At 45.6% G+C, this 20473-nt stretch overlaps 1 protein-coding gene and 1 non-coding gene across 4 annotated transcripts in view; one reads left to right on the forward strand and one right to left on the reverse strand.

Moving 5' to 3' along the window:
- Positions 1-4460: 4460 nt before the first annotated feature.
- Positions 4461-20473, reverse strand: part of LOC149372393 (uncharacterized) — a 31411-nt gene continuing 15398 nt past the window's right edge. The window contains exons 4-8 of one of the 3 annotated variants that reach the window (XM_089566857.1): positions 15698-15932; positions 14572-14709; positions 10131-10340; positions 8779-8913; positions 4461-4631 (exon numbers count right to left, since the gene is read on the reverse strand). In XM_089566857.1, the coding sequence (XP_089422983.1) occupies positions 4539-4631; positions 8779-8913; positions 10131-10340; positions 14572-14709; positions 15698-15895 (774 nt within the window). In that variant the 5' untranslated portion in view covers positions 15896-15932 and the 3' untranslated portion in view covers positions 4461-4538. Of the gene's footprint in view, positions 4632-8778; positions 8914-10130; positions 10341-14571; positions 14710-15697; positions 16415-20473 lie in introns of those variants that run through there. The other 2 variants (XM_089566855.1, XM_089566856.1) reach the window with 2 other exon arrangements.
- TRNAT-GGU (transfer RNA threonine (anticodon GGU)) lies at positions 5504-5577 on the forward strand. The gene has a single exon. It is a non-coding gene; the product is annotated as a tRNA-Thr (tRNA).

Below are 20473 nucleotides of genomic sequence, written 5' to 3' on the forward strand. Positions count from 1 at the left end.
GCTCCGTTGGTCACGTGGGTTGGTCACGTGGTGCGGAGCAGCCACTGGTGCCGGCGAAACAGAGCTGCAACAGCTGCGCGCATGCGCCGTGTCGTGTGGGGGGGGGGGGGGGAGTGGAGAGGGGGAGAGGTGTCGCAGCTGCATAAGTCGGCGGCTCGACGGAGCTCTCGCGTCACTCCAGGTTTAACCACAGCTAAACCACAGCCAATTTTTTTTTTGTGTGTGAGAATTCCACCTTGAAAAACTGCATTGCCAGCTTACTGCTTTTCCAGAAAGCTGAAACCTATGCCTACCTCTATGGCCAGAGGTTCATAAAGCGACAACCGACTGCAGTTTATTGATGATGATTGCGCTCATCGGCGCTCTAAGCTCTCTTCTGCTAACGACTTGTGATTTCAGGAAAGCAGTGATAATTTCATGAGTTTCAATTTTTACACATTCGGGTGCATATACGGTCATGAATTCGACCAGCCTAAGGACCAGACATTGTTTGGAAACAGTTTTTGTGACTTGGGTTTAGACTTCCTTTGTTTAGCAGTGAGATCTCAAGGCCACTCTGCACTAAACCGAAGAGAAGGCTGAACGAGGGGGGCCAAAAGTAGCAGACGGATTAGTTTAGTGTGAAAGCTCTTAAAGCAAGTGAACTAATCTTGACGCCAGAAAAACTAAAATAGAAGGAAGAGAAAAGTTCTGAAGTACGAGGACGCTCTCACTCCTACACTGTGATTGCTTATTAATGTACTTTTCGCGAGAAAAAAAAATAAAGAAAACAGCAGGAGTACTGCTGTGACGCGCTACGGACGTACTGAGTAAAGTTAAACTTTTTAATCAGCCAAATGGGTTTCCTGCAAGATTTTATGCGCAACAGTTTGTAAAGAAACTTAACCTGAACTATTGGGAAAGGCTTACAACCCAGAACTTTGTTTTCAGAAAAAAAAAGAGCCTGAAGCAAAGACTGTCCCTCCCCATAAATTGGGTGGTTAACTGGGACACGAGAGCTATCCATTTTTCGCTATCTCGACAGGTTCAGAACTGCTTGCGCAAAAATTAATGAGCCGATAAGTAAATGAAAATCACTGAACGCCCACCGTCTGAACGTAAGCAGCAACCATGCACATAAAGAGCAACCGTACAGGCTTCTAGTTAGCTTTGAATATGCTATTGCATTAACGGGAAAGCAAAAGGAAGTTTATTCAAAGAACCCGTCTCAAAAACTTCATACAGTTGCTGATCGCATGTCACTTTTTGCTCTCTAAGCTCCGCAGAGTGCAGACACCAGACCGTCAAGCTCATACGTGTGCACGCATATTCATGAATGCGATTTACTGGCCGTAAGTTAATAAACCCATGAGGCACACTCGGTCAATTTTTCTCGCGTTTTCTCTCTCCGTCTTCTAACAAAACCATCCTAGCATGATCAAGTGAAGTACCGATAATGCGCCCTCAGGGCGATATCACAGAAGCTTTAGCAACGGAAATGCGCGAAACCTTCGACATTCGCATCGCACTTGGCGCAGTCCATAAAGTGCTCGCTTTTTGGTGCAAGCGAAATCAAGAATGCTGTATAACAATTTCCTCGGCTGTAGTTTCTATCACAAGGGTGCAGAAATGCTACGAAGATAGGCGAGTGCGAAATATTCTTCCATGTAATCTTTATTTTTCATCTAATGCAGGGGCGAGATAAGCTTTAAGAAGAGTTAAGGTACCTTTATCAGCACACTTAACACGAACGGTCCATTCGCGTCCTGCACTGACATTAAAGCCCTTGAGCGCTGGGCGCTGAGTCCGAGACAATGCTGCACGGTGTTTGGGTGGTTGGAGACAGCACGTGCCCTGCTTCCACCCTACTATTATCTCAGACCTGGTGGTCAACCCCCAGCGGCGCTAATGTCAGTGGAAGAAACGCCCTCCAGCGTTCCTGTTAAGCGGGCTGACGGTCCACTCACTCCGCCTACCACGCATCACAGATGCATTAAAGGAAGCCCATAGCAAGGGTAAATGTGTATATACTGAGCAAGCAGAAGCAAGCGCGTCAAGCAGATATACAACCGGCTGTACTAATTCCCCATCGGGTCTTGTTCCGCCCATGCTTCAATGTCGTTAATTTGGGCTTATTACGCTTAGTCACTAGAGGCAGCAAATCATTTTTCTGCGCTGAAAATCTCCAAGGCTCCTCAGTGAACTTTCAATGTCAGTCGACGAGCGTAGCGACTGCGTTAAGCAGTGTGCAATGCATAATCTATCTCCCAAAAATGCTACATAGAAATGAAGTGAAGAAATGAAGAAAAAAAAATAAAAAAAGTGCTTCAGGAGATTATGAATGAACAAAGCGCAAAAAAAAAACGGGACACAAAGGAACAGACACACAGGAGAGCTGAATTGCAACTAGATGCATTTATTGCGCGAGCGCATACGCACATGTGAAGAGGCTTCTGCAAAAGAAGAAAACATCACTAAAAAGAAAGTGCTCAGGGTTCGCCATTCATGAATTTGAATACGTCAACTCGCGGCAGGACAGCGAGACTGAAGGTTTGCTAACATATGATGTCTCCCCGCGCGCGATAGTACACGCTTCAATGATTTCCCTTGTACATTCATCGGAATGATGATAGAGGATGACGCACCGATAAAAAAATGGTAATGCTGATCCGAAAGACGCGGGTTCTATCCCGGCCGCGGCAGTTGAATTTCGATGGCGAGAAATTCTAGAGGCCCGTGTAGTGTGCGATGTATGTGCACGTTAAAGAACCCCAGGTGGTCGAAATTTCCGGAGCCCTTCACTACAGCGCCCCTCGTAGCCTTACTCGCTGTGGGACGTTAAACCCCAATAAACCAAACCAATATGATTCTAGTTCAACGATCGTAGGAGTTCAGATATCATTTTAATACACATTCTTCTCCAGAAAACCAAGAAATAGTAAACATCCTTCGCAGCTTTTGTAGTGAAGCGCCATGTTGCTGTTTGGGGCGGCACCATTCAGGGAAGAAGCATGCTTTCAGAGGCGAGCTCTTATCGATTATTGCTTCGTAGGGCAGCAAGAGCACGCCAGTGAACTGTACAAATGTCGCGTAAATCTACGGCGACGATTAATGTGCCGCTTCATTACTGTCAGGCGTCTGTGCATCATTCCCAAGGGGCACAGGTTTGGACAATGTTGTACTACGCCCCTTCACACGTTGGAGCAGCGCTAATGGGCCCAGTGATGGATGTGGCAGAATGCACGCTATGCAGCAGACACGTGCCCTGAGAGCGCTTGCTGAAGACTATTCGTAGAGTGTACGGGTACTAAGCAGTCATTACCGCTACGTCACCTACGCTGCTACATTACCTCTTGTACAAGGTAGCGAAATTACGTATGGCTGAGAGCACTCGCGCAGTGTTCTGCGCGGAATATTTGTCTACTGTTCTCTTTCCTGTCTCGGAGTGGCCGTCGCAGTGGGGGCGATATTTTTCGCCCGACGCCCGTTGCTCGATACGCCTGCTTACTTTTCTTAAGATACGTGTCGAATTTTCCTTGAATTTGTTCTTGGAAAATTATATTTGCCAAAGAAAGCAAGTGGCAGATGTAAAATCCCTAGTGAGGCCCCTTTGTGAGGAGTGAAGCCATTTACAATTATCGCTAGCGTGTTGAGGACTTTCGGTACTCAACACTGGGTCGGTTTTCTTTGACACCACAATCATGGTGCACGGGCGGCGCATGAACTTGCCTTACACGATCAGACTTTCGGCCAACAAACTGTGGGAACTGGTTTCAGTAGCCCGTGCACAACCGGCTCAGCAACGCCGTGTAAGCAAAAATCCCCCCCCCCCCCCCCCCCCAAACCTCGATTTTCGGCGGAGCATTAGGTCTGAGAAGTTCCGAGAACACAAGAGGTCTTATGAACAGTAGAAGCTTATTGTTCTTAACTATTTTTATGGACATTCGACAACAGTCTACATCTGCATGGAAATTATCAATTAAACCGAGTTCGTTTCGAGTGTTCCGTTATTTCATTTTATAATTCAAGCTACTCGAGTAGTTCATGCCAGTGAGATAAACATGTTGAATATAAACATAGTTCTATATAACTAAACAAAGCAGCCAGAACAGCCGCAGTCGGAACGAAGAGCAGTCACCCAGATTTTTTACGAATACAGCAATTAAAAATACAGTTCAGATTATCAGAGTGATACCACGGCGTGCAGGTGAGAAGAAAGAAATAGCAGTGGCATAACATCAAACCTGCCACAAATCACTGCTGTCTTCAACGGCCAGTGCTGGGAAGCAGACGACCGACGACCGTACGTTGGGCGTGTTAGTGATTGCGCACCTGCACGACGACTAAAAAGTCGGTCCTCGCGTGATACTGTTTTGAATTCAGACATTACAACATTGTTTAATGGACAAGGCTGGTTCCCGGCTCATTAGACTGCTCACTGGCCAGACACGGCCGTAGCAGTGTGAAACAGCAGAGCAGAATTTATTATCCGAAATCAATGCATGAGTACAGATGTTCGTTCAACTCACACTTCCCCAAATTGTTCCTCACATAATTCATTAAGTGAGGCCTAGGACGACATTGAAGTCGTCGGGTAAGTTGTGTTCCAAACCAGACACATCCGGGGATATGTAGAGGTCAGGCTGAGGCTCCTGCAAGACAGTGCAAAGGTGGCAAGATCATAGGTTGTCAGGGCCATACTCAGGCGTGTCTGAAGGGGAAGGGCCGCGGGGAAGGAGGGAAAGACGTTTCCTTCCAATCCCTGCCCTCTCTGATTGCGCGTATGGAATCATCCCCTTCTAGGGTTGCCCATCAATGCGAACTTAAAATCACACTCTTGCCACTTGAGTGGGCTGGACGTCATAGACAAAACTGCCCACGAGAGTGGCAAGAATTTATAGCTTAATCACGACAAACCTAGGTTATTTAGTGCACAAAAAGAAAAGTCTATCACAGACTAAGTTATGAAGGGATGTTTTTCCAATCTCACCGTCTCAAAAATTTCCGTAAACCTCACGCTGCGAATAATAGCACAATCATTAGTGAAATGTTGGCAGATCACACCAAAGTTTCGCGCCACTGTGGCGGTAAGTTAGCTGAGAACTAATATCAAAACTTTCGAGGCGTCACCAATCTATAGCTGACTGCGGCTAATACTCGCAGTGTCTCCGTCTGCTCATACTGAAGAATTAACGCCTCCAGAAAATTATTTGATTATGAATAATTCACTTTAGTTTACCATGACACTGATACCTCAAAGCGTTTAGTACTCCGGTTCATATGCAAACAACAAAAGTCTATTTTGTGCAGATTCAGCTTCCCAACAGAGTCAGGCTAAAGAGGCCCGAGTGCACCAATGACATGTTCGTGAGCGCAGCATATGGCAACGGTCGCGAACAGAAATTTAGTAGTTCGGGCCACTTCTTTGCTATCGACTGGACTTTCTTTCAGCTTTACTGCGAGAGCATTAAAAACTGTTTCGAGTTATTGATCAGTTCGCTCTCGCCCTAGCGTAAGCTTGCCGTCCCGGTTAGCTCAATTGGTAGAGCGCCTGCTCTGGTGAAGCGGTGGTCCCGGGTTTGAACCCCGGACCAGGATGAATTTGTCTTTAACTACGAAGCTTCCGAGAAATCTATATAGCTTTCCTTCGTAGCGGTATGGCTCCGCTCGGGTGGATGTCAGTGAGTAATTACTCACTTATTATAAGCATTACTTGGCTATGTCGACGATTTCGTGTCCGCAATACGTGTCGGCAGCTATTTCTCTGTTCGTGTGACAGTTAAGCGAAAAAGAATGACTGTGTTTGATAGAGGATGGTGTGAGAATGACGCACGTCAAAATTTGGTTAATGTGGTGTAATGAGTTAATTAGATAAAAAAAAATATCACTTCGACGTCAAAATAGTATCCAACGTCAATACAGTGCGAGGACGTGAAAACAGTACTAGATGTCAAAATTGCGGGAAAAAACGCAACCACGGGACAGAGGATGATAAAATGTTGTATACCCAATCTGATTGATGTGGAGTAATTAGTTAGAGGCCAAAAGGTCATTTAGACGTCAAAATGGCCTCGGGCGTGCGAGGATGTGAAAATAGCAGTAGTCGTCAAAACTGGAAGTAAAAAGAGAGGCAAACAGTCAAAAGAGAAAAAAAGAGGCAAAAAAGAGTGGCAAACAGTCAAAACAGAAAGAAAGAGACAAAAATAGAGGCAAACAGTCAAAAGAGAAAAAAAGGCAAAAAGAGTGGCAAACAGTCAAAAGAGAAAGAAAGAGGCAAAAAGAGAGGCAAACAGTCAAAAGAGAAAAAGAGGCAGACAGTCAAAAGAGAAAAAAAGAGGCAGAAAGAGAGGCAAACAGTCAAAAGAGAAAAAAAAGAGGCAAAAAGAGAGGCAAACAGTCCAAAGAGAAAAAGAGAGGCAGACAGTCAAAAGAGAAAAAAAGAGGCAGAAAGAGAGGTAAACAGTCAAAAGAGATAAAGAGGCAGACAGTCAAAAGAGAAAAAAAAAGGCAAAAAGAGTGGCAAACAGTCAAAAGAGAAAGAAAGAGGCAAAAAGAGAGGCAAACAGTCAAAAGAGAAAAAGAGGCAGACAGTCAAAAGAGAAAAAAAGAGGCAGAAAGAGAGGCAAACAGTCAAAAGAGAAAAAAAAGAGGCAAAAAGAGAGGCAAACAGTCAAAAGAGAAAAAGAGAGGCAGACAGTCAAAAGAGAAAAAAAGAGGCAGAAAGAGAGGTAAACAGTCAAAAGAGAAAAAGAGGCAGACAGTCAAAAGAGAAAAAAAAGGCAAAAAGAGAGGCAAACAGTCAAAAGAGAAAGAAAGAGGCAAAAAGAGAGGCAAACAGTCAAAAGAGAAAAAGAGAGGCAGACAGTCAAAAGAGAAAAAGAGAGGCAGAAAGAAAGGTAAACAGTCAAAAGAGAAAAAGAGGCAGACAGTCAAAAGAGAAAAAGAGGCAAAAAGAGAGGCAGACAGTCAACAGAGAAAAAGAGAGGCAGACAGTCAAAAGAGAAAGAAAGAGGCAGAAAGAGGTAAACAGTCAAAAGAGAAAAAGAGGCAGACAGTCAAAAGAGAAAACAGAGGCAAAAAGAGTGGCAAACAGTCAAGAGAAAGAAAGAGGCAAAAAGAGAGGCAAACAGTCAAAAGTGAAAAAGAGAGGCAGACAGTCAAAAGAGAAAAAAAAGAGGCAGAAAGACAGGTAAACAGTCAAAAGAGAAAAAGAGGCAAAAAGAGAGGCAGACAGTCAACAGAGAAAAAGAGAGGCAGACAGTCAAAAGAGAAAGAAAGAGGCAGAAAGAGGTAAACAGTCAAAAGAGAAAAAGAGGCAGACAGTCAAAAGAGAAAACAGAGGCAAAAAGAGTGGCAAACAGTCAAGAGAAAGAAAGAGGCAAAAAGAGAGGCAAACAGTCAAAAGTGAAAAAGAGAGGCAGACAGTCAAAAGAGAAAAAAAGACGCAGAAAGACAGGTAAACAGTCAGAAGAGAAAAAAAAGTGGCAAACAGTCAGAAGCGAAAAAAAGAAAGGCAAAAAGAGAGGCAAACAGTCAAAAGAGAAAAAAAAAAGAGGCAAAAAGAGAGGCACATAGTCTAAAGTGAAGCAAAGGGAGGCGACGAGTGTGATGGAGGCATCAGTCAATGCTCCAGCATTTTCCCATTTAGGGTCGCCGCAGTGATCTCTAACGCTTTTGCTCTGCTTCGCACGACCCCAACCACTTTTAGCTTGTCACGTCTCGATAACCAGCGCGGCCGGCCAGGGTGGAGAGACTCCATTTTTTAAGGCGAAAGCCTTTAATGCCTCACACTGTCGTTAGCAGCCGTGTCGGCAGCCGTGTCCGCAGATGTGTCGGCAGCCGTGTCGGCAGCCGTGTCGGCAGCCGTGTCGGCAGCCGTGTCGGCAGCCGTGTCGGCAGCCGTGTCGGCAGCCGTGTCCGCAGATGTGTCCGCAGATGTGTCCGCAGATGTGTCCGCGTTTTGACGGATGTCCACCGAGATATGCGAGACAGTTACTGCGTAATTTCCTTTCTTCAAAAACAAGTTTCAGTTTCTTCATTACGGGCCCCTCTTTCTCTTTCTTCTTTCACTCCCACTTCCTCCCTTCCTGTACGGTGCAGTTCAGGTGTCTACCGAGATGACAGAGAATTACTGCGTCATTTCCTTTCCTCAAAAAGCATTGCGTTCAAAGGGCAAGGCATCGCGCCGAACGGGTGGTGGCGTTCCGTGTACTCCCTGGCAGCGCTACAACACGCTGTCGCGTTCCACTCCTAAAGGCGAAGCTTAAGCGTCATTAATTAGCAGTCAATTAGTACTTAGTCATTGATCAGTAATTAATCATTAATTAGAAATTTGTCACTACTTCGTCATCAATTCTGTGTGACGTCATCCAGTGGTGACGTCACTAGTGTCACATAGGCAAATTGTTGCGGAAAACGCTTTCGCCTCTACACACTTTAGACAGTCAAAGTGCCCCCTGAATTTTTTGGTGCAAGTGCTCAACAATACACCGCCACAGTATCATTCCGAAAAGCATTATTTGCGATTTTCTAGGACACTAAACAGCCCGATCCTGCCCTCAGGCATCGAAGTATTATTTCAGATAGAAATTTAGAAGAATACTCACCACAGAAGAAGTCATTGAAATTTTCTCTACAGTAAATGACACCTCGCTGTCAAATAATAATTTCCCCTCATTGAACCGTAAGCAGAGCTCTATCAAAGCACAATTTTGGTGAGCTGAATTCGGAGCGCCATCTTCAATGCACCAATGTAGCAGGTCTATTTCCCGAGATGGCTGTAAAAAACTGTCTACTCACCGGTAGTGTTACCCACAGAGGGTAGAATCTGCGGATGTGGGTATAAAAGTGCTCGAAGAGGAGGATCCGTGCAGGCGCTTCGACCAGCATCGCGAGGGTAAGGTAAGCGTGCTGTGCAACAGCCAGAGAGGGATCCTTCACAGCCCGGTAAAAATAAATAAAAATAAAAGGCAAATGAACGATCATTCAGCTGTTTATGACTAGAGTGCAAGCAGCTAGACGACGAGATGCTCCATTGTGCAAGCCTCTCGTCGTCGTCATCCCCATTTAGGGACGAAGAAGTAATAGCGACTGCTGTCCCATCTCTCTCTCCCTCTATTTGGAGACCCACTTGGACCACGGGACCATGCGAGTCCATTTTACCGCGAAGTAGGCGTCCCGGCTGTCGCCACTAAAGATGCGCCGAGTGATTTGTGTGCAAACCATCGTGTGTCCTACTTTACAGGCGACGAAAACAAATTCGCATCGTGATCACCATCGAAAACTGTCAACACGTGCGTAAATGCAAACACGGAGTTGAGCACTTTGTTTGAGCACTTCGAGTAGCTTTTGGTAGTATATACAGACCAGCATATAAACAAAAGAAAGGTATATACACAATCCAAAGAATGAAAAAAATTACGGACGATTTAGCATGGTTTGTCCTAATGCGAATGAGATGCGCTAGCACTTCGGTTTGCACTTCGGTTTCGGGTCGAGGCTCGGTTTTCAAGGTCAAGCAGGCTTCAGACAAAGATTGGCGAAATAGTCGGGGGGGGGGGGGGGGGGGCTTCGCGATAAAACTGGAGCGGACACTTAAGCTCCGCCTGAAGGGTATGACGCAATAGCGTACTCGGTTAATTCTCATATATGCGGTATTGGTAAACCTATACTTTACGTTCACAGATCCCTGGGAGTCCACATACCATTCCTGCTGCCGTGGTATAGCGATTAAGTGACGCGCCCATGCCCTGCGATGGCAGGTGCTGCCACAGATGGAGCTTGTGAGAACCAGGTCGCTCTTACCGAGCAACATCTCACGACTAATGAATTGAATCGCCACGGTGGGCAGTTTTCTCACAACACGGTTGGCAGGCTGCGATGACGTCACAATTGTACGCCTAGTTAGCCCACGTGCCTCCCAAGGGGTGTAGCATCCGGCCACCCAACTCTTAAGGATCGCAGAGAGACAGCACAAGAAACGGCTAAACGGCTGAGTGGAAGCTCTAGCGCAAGGCTGCTGAGAAAAGTCTACGAAGTATTCAATCACTGCCGGGCATAATTCCGTGATAATCAGGCTGCACAGATGCACGAAACGGCTCGCACACTTGAGAGTACGGAAACACATACCCGCACTGTCACGTGCCACCCACCTCAAAGCGCCTCCATGCGGAACGAGAGGGCTGGAAGGACTTCAGGAGCATGCCCCATTTCAAAAAGAGCTCGCACAACTTGTGGTAGAAGCAGAGCCTGACGACCGTTCGCATCTTTTGCAGGACGATGCGACCACGGGTGGCCAGCGTCAGCTGGGGAGATATGTTGTTGTAGTGAGGGGAGTAATGCCGATTGTAAAGGAACATCCGCTGCGAGATAGAGAGAGAGAAATAAAAATTTAAAATTTCCGACTTAACTGTAGCGACGTTACTTGGAAAGGGCTCATCGCTATGGCCAATCGCGGTTGGCGCAAGGCGCATTACTGCGCTGTTACACGTTTATTTTTCGGTGAAACTATTACACTCTTGCTTTTCCACGCCACTTTTACACCCACTTCGCGTCTGCCTTTATGAAAATGGTCTATAGGCAGTCTAGATTTATACGCTCTATGCCTTCCTATAGATATTTCTTTTTGTCTATTCATAGTCTATAGAGTGTCTATAGACAGAAGTCTACTAAAAGTGTTTGGTTTTGGTTTTATGGGGTTTAACGTCCCAAAGCGACTAAGGCTATGAGAGACGCCGTAGTGGAGGGCTCCGTAAATTCGACCACCTGGGGTTCTTAGTCGTGCACTGACATCGCACAGTACACGGGCCTCTAGAATTTCTCCTCCAAAGAAATTCAACCGCCGCTGCCGGGATCGAACCCGCGTCTTTCGGGTCAGCAGCCGAGCACCATAACCACTGAGCCACCGCGGCGGCTGCTAAAAGTGTGTGGCCATAAATGTATAAATTTTCTATAAACTGTCTATAGCATTTGTATAGCATATAAACTGTTCTCTAGGATTTGTCTATAGAGTCTATAGACTTTATAGACAAGTCTATGGACAGACTACAGACTGCCTACAAAAAATTTTGCAAGGGCATACCTCGCTGCAAAGCTTCTGCGTACACACTGCATAGCTCGCCTGGATACAGTTTAAGTCCATATAAATTTAATAATACCGCACTATGCCGAAGTATGTGGAAGGGCACGTTATCAGTACTCTTCATGGAAGCTCGTCACGGCAAAATAGAAACAAACAACAAAGAAAACCATGAATGAAAAAATTATCCGCGACACAATACAAAAAAGGTTGGGGGCGATTATTGAGAATGCATTTCTGAAGAAGTTGCACGCAGCGTTTCGTGTGTGTCTCTGAAGAACGCCTGAGCGTGGATTATGTCCTCAAGGTCCAGCAGCAATGCTTTACATAAACGGGAAAACGTTATCGGAGTGATAAAACATAGAAGGTTGCGATGATGGGGACCCTGTGTCCAGGCGACATAGGTTGCTACACTGTCCAGCGAGCGGTAAACCCATTGATGTCAGATGCCCGATCCTGGTTGGTCCCAATGCAAGACGCACCCACAGCAGGCGACGGGTGTTCGCTGTGATGTTTCGACTAATACAAACTGGGCATCCGTGGGGACTAAATCGGATTCTAAGTAGCGTGACCTCATCTGTACGGGTAAGATCGTGATAAAGACACCGCACACTCTAAACCGCACACACTCTACACACCGCACACACTCTACACACCGCACACACTCTACACACCGCACACACTCTACACACCGCACACACTCTACACACCGCACACACTCTACACACCGCACACACTCTACACACCGCACACACTCTACACACCGCACACACTCTACACACCGCACACACTCTACACACCGCACACACTCTCTACACCGCACACACACTCTACACCGCACACACACTCTACACCGCACACACACTCTACACCGCACACACACTCTACACCGCACACACACTCTACACCGCACACACTCTAAACCGCACACACACACACTAAACCGCGCACACACACACTAAACCGCGCGCACACACACTAAACCGCGCACACACTCTAAACCGCACACACTCTAAACCGCACACACTCTAAACCGCACACACTCTCTAAACCGCACACTCTAAACCGCACACACTCTAAACCGCACGCACTCTAAACCGCACACTCTAAACAGAAAGGAGTGAAAAGGGGGTCTAGCGCACACCCTTTAAAAAGAGTAGTGCGCTAGAGTACCGCTTACTCTCTTTTTACTCCCATATCGGTGTATTCGTGTTCAGAGTGCACGGGGAGGGTATAGAGCACGTGTGCAGAGCTGGAGGTGCCTTTTTCACAACAAAAGGAAGTTGGGCAGAGTAGTGTAGGAGGCGACGATGCGGGAGCCGCCACCCGGACTGCAGCTAAATTTGTCTGGCTGTGTACCTAAAGGAGTTATCGTGTGACGCACCAAACTGGGGACGGTTGCGAGATGCATGTCGCAAAACAGCGCAATACTCTGGCGAACTGTGCGGATGCAGTATGTGCGTAGAAGTAGGCGAACCGTTGATGATTTCTAAGTTGTTGCGCGTCCCCTTTAAACTTTTTTTTTAATTGAATGGAGAGTGAGTGCAAGACACTGAAGCTTATCTTACGGCCTTGTGGGTAAGATAAGCAAGAGAAGCGTTAGATCTCACCTGATGGTAAAAAGAAAGCTGCAAGTGTAGCAAGAAAAATAAGATTTATTAAAGCAGCAAGCGGCAAGTTTTTACCTGTTCGTAACTGAGCCAGAGCGGGAAGAATCACACCATTTCTATTTTGTCTTTGCCTGAGTAGAAAAAAAATTTTCGTTTTAATAACTGGTTCTTCTCGCCAAGAGCCATTGCAGACCACTATGTAAAGCTTTGGCGAAACGTTCTTCAACGTCAGTGTTTCATTTGTTTCGCCCCTTTGAGGCCTTGCAATTGTGAACAGAAACCGTTTCTGAGAACGGCGTTCTGCCGCATGCTATCGCGGCAGCGCACAAGATGCTACTCTGCATTATTGCTCGACAAAGGGCATTGTGGAATGTAGGCCCGCAACTATATGGCATGCAGGCCATTGGCATCCTGGAGCAAAACTGATCAATTAAACTTTTTTAAGACGCCTCGCATCATTTTCCCCAAAAACATTTCCCCCAAAATTAGCCTCCGCAGGCCTCGAGATAGCATATAAGTTTTGGAATACGAGACTTCAAATGTTACTTTTCTGAAGACATAGCAAATTTGAGAAAGCGTCGAGTTGTTAGAAACTAACGACCCACACACTAGAATTTCTCGATGAAGCATTCGAGGGACCGCAGGGTAGTTTCTTTTGCACGAATATGCAGGTAACTCCAAAACTCAGTGTAAAATAATATCACAGATGCAAAATGGTGTCTGCACGACTACATCGAAGCACCTGCTACCGGCCTCAATGTTTTGAGAAATATTTACCACTTTCTCAAGTCAATATTTAAAAAAAAAATAGGTTGGTTGGTTGGTTTATTGGGGTTTAACGTCCCAAAGCAACTCAGGCTATTAGGGACGCCGTAGTGAAGGGCGCCGGAAATTTCCACCACCTGGGGTTCCTTAACGTGCACTGACATCGCACAGCACACGGGTCTCTAGAATTTCGCCTTCATCGAAACTAAAACAAAAATAAGTAGTAATTGAATAGTGGTTACTTTGTACGGAACAAACAAAAAATATCACACCTGTAGCGCACTGGGGAAAAGCTGCGAGTTCACTATGTACTGATCTCAGCGTTATTAAAGGGAACGCGCAAGCACAGGGTATATAGTCTTCAACCCTACTTGTGGCGACGCGCGGTGGCCGCTCTCAGAAACACAGAGGTCAGATTGGGCTAAAGAAAAACAATACCCCTGTCCGCCATTGTCAGAACCAGGCAAGCAAACAACCATTTCCACGACGTTGCGAAGAGGAGCCGCCGCGTATTGTCACAAGTAGGGTTAAAAACCATTCGCCACGTGCTTGCACGTTTCCTTTTATTTATTTATTTAATTTTATTTATTGTGCCCTCAGGGCCAAAGGCATTACAGAGGGGAGTGGGTTAATTAGGATAAAGAACAATGAATATAATACAGTGAAAACAGGTAGTACAAAATAAATTTTCTCCAGATTAAAACAAACAACATTCACAAAGCGTAAATAACATAAAATCAATGTACATAACACAGTGGAAACAGATATATCACATGATCAACTTCTTTCAGAATAAACAATGTTAGCTATTGCGTCGTGAAAAGTTCTGTTATCTGCAATGGCTGCAATATCGGGGGGAAGGCGGTTCCATTTCACAGATGTGCGAGGAAGATATGACTGAAAAGAAGATTTGGTGTGGCATGTTGGGATGCCAACCTTGTGGCGGTGATCGATGCGACGTAAAAAGTATTCTGGGGGTGATATGAAATAGTCGTGAAGTGTAAAGTGATGATATAGCTTGTGAAATTGTGTTAGGCGACCAATTTTACGGCGAGATTGTAACGAGATTATAAAACCGACGGCAGTATGCTAATGTGTGCATAGCATGTAAAAAAGCTGAGACTTGAAACCGAAACGCACCCAATCCAGGTAGTGGTCGACCCTCATAAGAAGCATGTGGGCCGAGATCCAGACGACGCGCAGCGTGACTATCACGCCATCGAAGTGAGCAGCGATGCCGGCAGCGGCTTCCCAAAAGATGTCTCGAGCACCGTCCAGCTGGGCAAAGGCACAAAGTTTAGACGCCGGTGGCGTCGAGTCACATCTGGCACAATATGTTGGGTGCAATGTCCCAAAAGGCTACAGGACTTGCCGCAGTCGAATTAATTTTAAATCACCTGAGCTTCCTCAACGGTCATCCCACAACCTTGGGCTGGGTATGCCAATCGCTGCGTAACGGTGGGGAATGCAGCGCGCGCTACGCCCAGCGTTCATTTAATTTAAGAGAGCGTTATGGTGACTCGGTTATCGCAGCCCGTAGTAGGTGAATCGTATTAAAATCAATTAGCTTCAGAAAAAAAACCGGCTCCCGTCGTCCTCGAGAATCCTCAGTGTTAAAAAAATGCGGGGCTCGAGAACATGTTCGCTACGTTGCCGTCATATATGTCTGCTCAAAAATTTGCGCAGTTGGACAACAGCGACCATGACGCATCCACTTCGATTCGCAACAAACTCTTAGTGCTTTCGGATCTTTATCTATTCGAATCTCTCTGTTCTATTTACGGAATGCGTCGATTATTACGCCCTTTTCAGTTGCTCTGGTGGCTACTATGACAAGTGCACGAATTCCACCGCAATAATTACACTGCAATGGGAAGAAACCTTTGGTGATACGTTTGTAGGCTCTGTTCGCGTACTTCACATCACACTGCTTCGTAGTTTCCCACAATCTCGTTCGCTTCGAACTGTCTCCAGTCTTTCCCCAGAGTGATAGTAGTCTGCTGACCATTCACTATTTCCCATGGAAGAACATCACAAAACGTGTTACTATAACTGGTAACAAACACTTGGCCTCGTGCCTGGATGCGTATATGCCGACGTAGTAACCTGTCAAAACTCGAGCAAGCAAGAACAGATGGTTGCCATCAGACTCTTGCATACAGACCTTCAGCATCAGCGCGCGATAAAAAAAAAAAGAACGGAAGTTTCTGGCTCAAGTTTCCCTCCAGCAGAAAACACGTCCATCATCAATTCGGTATGCACCAACCTTTGTCCGAACCCAACGTTGCAGCTGCGCGGCCTTCCCATGGAAAAAGGCCGCGACGTCAGCGGCAATCTCTTGAGGTCGGCGTAGAGCGCCAGGGTAGCGTATCTGCAGTTTGTCAAGACACTGACAGGCGATCCGGTCCGCGTACTCCAGCTGTTCACCAAGGCCGGTCCTGACTACCAGTTTGCACCGTCGCATGACAGCCGTGGCAGCGTTTTCGACCGGTGACAACGCCCTGGCGAGCAAAGATGAGCGAGCCTTGGTTTCGCCGTAGCACCGATAGGCTTGGTCAACCACGCCGGCCACCAAAGGAACAGCAGCGAGTCGAGCTAGGAAACGGAATCGCGGCTCATCCTGAGGCTCGTTGACTGCAACATCTGGTTCGGCTGCAGCCATGTTCGTTAACCCTTGCAATAAAACCTGCTGTAGAAAAGCCTAAAGGCCCCTTTGTGGGTGGCTGATCTTACCACCCGCTTCCGCTCAAGATGTCCGCTAAACTTCCAGGGGCAGCAGGTCTGGCGAAATCATGACCAAATTCGACCCTGGGCTATGCGCATGCGTGTGTGGCTCGGTCATCGGCAAGGCTCGAAGGTGGGTATCGCACTATCAGAATTTCTGTTTCGATAGCGGCTTAGTTTTGCACTGACTTGTGTCTTTTCATTCATCCCAGCTTCAAATCGCGCCGTATTATTCAATAAACAACCAACTCACCCAAGCTTCAGTTTTAGTCTTAGCTGGCGACTGCCTGAATAAAGAATGCCGCTTATTTCTATCGATGAAGTTGCCATTTCATTACTAATGGCTGAGCACGTGCTTTCAGTTATTACAGCGATAATTGTATGAAGGCCTTTTAGGTAAACGGCGCATAGTACATGGTAGCAGAAAACTGATGATCAGATGGTCAGTAAGGGCCTGAGCCGTAAGAGACATGTGGACTGGGCAGGGCGCGCTGTCGGCAATATCTGGTCAGCGCCTAAGGGATTTAGGTGGGACTGACAGAGGCTGCACTCTATATGATAGGGGAATAGAGCTTAGAGGGCGATAGGGCTATCCCTATCACTATCACTTCAGCTCGGAAAAGGGCGAAGGTTTTTTGTTGTTGTTTTTTAACTGAGCAGGATGGCATAATATGACAAGTAGTTACTAAACTAGACGCTACGAACTATCAGAAGTACAGCAGCTTTAATTGTACATGCGCCTAAATTGAACTGATAAAATAGTTATGTAATCACTCTGGCAGCAACAGTTAAGCGGTGCTGCCCCCTTTCGACACTGATGATTCATAAACTTACTAATCATGCACGCAGATTGCAGTCGGTGTAAACTTCATGCACCTGCACACAAAGAGCACTGCTGACAGGCAGCAGACATATTGTGCAACAAACGGGCATGGCTCAATGTGGCAGTCAGCTTGCAAAAATGTGAAGGCCGTGCCGTGATGCTTGAACAAAAACTGCCGACCCGCGGTACTCGTTAAAGGACGAGCGCTCGAGTCATTTTCTCTAGCATTCAATCGCTTTTTTCTTCTATTTCTTCCTGAGAAAGTGTCTAATAGGAGGCCTAATCGGACTAAAGGCTTTTTAAAGAGCATGACGAGGCCTTGGCCCTTTGTACAAGGTTTCTCGTTCCCTGAATCACACTCACAGGCATGAAAGCTCGGACAGAAGTAAAATTATCGAGGAAAATAGACGCGCAAAATATATAAATTGAGAAATTTTCGTTGCTCTGTACCGAGATATCAGGCATAGGCGATGTAGAGCCGTAACCAAGCAAAAGAAAAAAAGACACATCTGATAGCATTTTTCAGGTCCGTGCGAAAAAGAGTACAGGCAACAAGAGACAGGAAGTGTGAAATCAACACAACGAAACTTAAAACCAAAACCAACGCATCAAGAGCGCAAAACTCACACTAGACAAAGCAGCTGTTTACCCAATGGTAAGCGGTAACTACACGTGCCATGTACAAACCTCAGAAACAATTATAGTTAACGATAGCACACATTTGGTGTTAGAAGTCCTAAGTATAAATGGTATCACAGAGTTTCAAATCAAAATTAAACACCTGAAACGACCAAAATTTTGTGCATTCACTGTTAAAAACAGTGAAGATCATCTTAAAGTCAATGGCTATTTCAGATCTGTTTAATAGTTTAGCAGAGCTTAAAGTCTGCCTCCACTGAAGGGGGATGTTTAGTGGTTCAAGCACAGGTGCAGAAGTGAATAAAGAGGGAAAGAGCGAAAGAGGCTGGTGGCCTGTTTTACACATCGTTTTATACAAAGGGGATAAATCATTTTTAAAGGTCGTTGTTCGCTCAATCTATAAAACACAGGAAACAAGCGATCCACATTCTGTACAAGTGTGCTCGTTGTTGTTGTCTCATTGTTGCGTAGTTTTGGAGCCGAGTGACCAGCGCTGGACTAACTTTTGGTGTGAGTCCATGGGTTTCCCGTTTTCTTTCATCCATTGTGCAATGCTGCCCATTTTTTTATTTTTCTCCGTCTTGGGTATTAGAAAACATGTCAATGATTGTTACTAAAAATCACAGTGAAATTTTCGAAGTGACAGAGAAGTAATGTTCCGACCACTCTGACAAGAACAAAAAAAAAGGTTGAACGCTTCAGATTCACGCAGTCTCTGCAGTCTAGTACAGGAGTCTCAGACCCCTTATCAATGCTAGGGGGGGTTTCGAAACTCTATGTTTCCATGTTTTCGTTCCGTGTTTTCTTTGCTTGATCCAGCAGAAAAGACTTCGACCTCGTCAGTATATATTACGATGTCACCATAGCCAGTTATTGAATTAATATCATCAATGTAGACTGGAAATAAAAACGTCCCTAAAATGGAGGCCTACGGAACAAGCTAAAAGTAAGATTTTCCTTTTACTAGATGATATGCCGTTAACGCTAATTGCTGCTAGCGGTCCTTCATGTAATTTTTATTTAAACTCAATGTTATTCCTCGTACACCCAAACGTCAAGGCTTTTTAACAAGATACTACGCTGTACAGCTGCAAATATATTTCTTAGGACCAACAATAAACCAAGGCTTAAAAGTTTGTTTACAATATTTTGCAAAATCTTTTCTGTAATGAGTCAGTGCGATTTCCTCAAATTGTTTCCTTAGGAAGCCGTATTGCGCAGGAGTAATTATATGATTTTTTTTTTCACAAAAGGAAACCAGCTGCTGTTTAAATAATTGTGTCGAATATATTTTTAAAAAACGGCAGAACAGAAATCAGGTGCAGTTAATCATTTCTAATCTTTCACTACGTTTATATGCAGATGTGATTTCCGTAATCTTCATTTAATCAGGATATCCTCCAGACTCAAATATCGCGTTAACAATATGCGTGAGTAAAGGGTTCATTACAGGTGCGGTGTATTTCAGGGGCAAGGCTTTTATTTCGTCGTCTCGGGCAGCTGCGCCATTTTCTAGGCCTGCGATTATCGTCTCAATTTCGGCAGGAGTGGACGGCAAAACCTTAACAGGTCCCGGCAAACTTCTTCCTTGATGGCAGCAATCTGGCCGTCTTCCTTCCTCCGCATACTGGCCGCTGTTAAGGAATTGCCTGTTCATTTTATTTCCCAGTTATTGCCCAGCCCCACTCTCGACGTTTATCAAAATTTCCTTTGCACTATCACCAGTTTGTTTTCGGCTCATAAAAGCACGTGGTTAATCGGAGCTCATATTTTTCTCTGCTCTCATTCAATCTGAAGAAACCTGCTCCGATACAAATCTGAGTTTGCTTTCTTTAGATCGAAATTCAATTTTTTCCTCATTTTCTTGTACTCAGTAAGCAAAGCGAGAATCATGGTTTCGTGTTAAAGCGTGATGCTTCTTATTTCCATCTTTAGTTCTTTCGCACAATTTTTTGGTTACCTAAGGTTTTCTTAATTTTCTGTGCTTGGCACTACTTTGCCACAGAGGATAATCAGCGTTATAACAAGCAAGAAATTGTTCCCGAAGACTTTGATGTTCCGTTGTAGGTTTGCTCTTTATATATATATATGTAATCAAAGTTTGCTTGCTCGAAAAGAACGGAAATATTCTCATGTTTCATCCTTCATCGTGCGGACGAGTAAGGTACTGTGCTTCTCTTTTTTTTTCGTTGCGACATCAACTGTGCAAAAGATTGGCATGTGATCACTGATATCCTATGTCATGACACCAGCAACAATATGGCCGAATTCGATGTGTGTGGAGCAAACATCAAGACACTTCGCTGCGTCAGCAGTTACTTTCGTTTGTAATGACATCACATCATGAATAATGTCTCCAAAACCTCCAGCACATGGACTATTATGCGAGGCAGTGATGCCATCTGTCGCATTCTTACAAAACCACGTGTAGTTAACCGCTTGCGCGGGAAATTCGTTCTCCAATTCTCGTCTCTGCTTTGGTTTGGTTTGGTTTGGTTTATGGGGTTTAACGTCCCAAAGCCACTAAGGCTATGAGAGACGCCGTAGTGGAGGGCTCCGGAAATTTCGACCACCTGGGGTTCTTTAACGTGCACTGACATCGCACAGTACACGGGCCTCGAATTTCTCCTCCAAAGAAATTCAGCCGCCGCGACCGGGATCGAACCCGCGTCTTTCGGGCCAGCAGCCGAGCACCATAGCCACTGAGCCACCGCGGCGGCCCTCTGCTTTGAGCTTGCCTGTTCACCTCCATTGTATCCACCTTTCTCCCTGCCTGCAGAGTTTGAGTTTTCTTCACGCTTTGAGACGCACCCGACACATCAGGAACTCAAGCGCCACTAACGCCTCCTGGAGGAT

The sequence above is a fragment of the Amblyomma mixtum genome, chromosome 1 (genome assembly GCF_055824585.1).
Source record: "Amblyomma mixtum isolate Tamu chromosome 1, ASM5582458v1, whole genome shotgun sequence".
Classification (NCBI taxonomy): Eukaryota; Metazoa; Arthropoda; class Arachnida; order Ixodida; family Ixodidae; genus Amblyomma; species Amblyomma mixtum.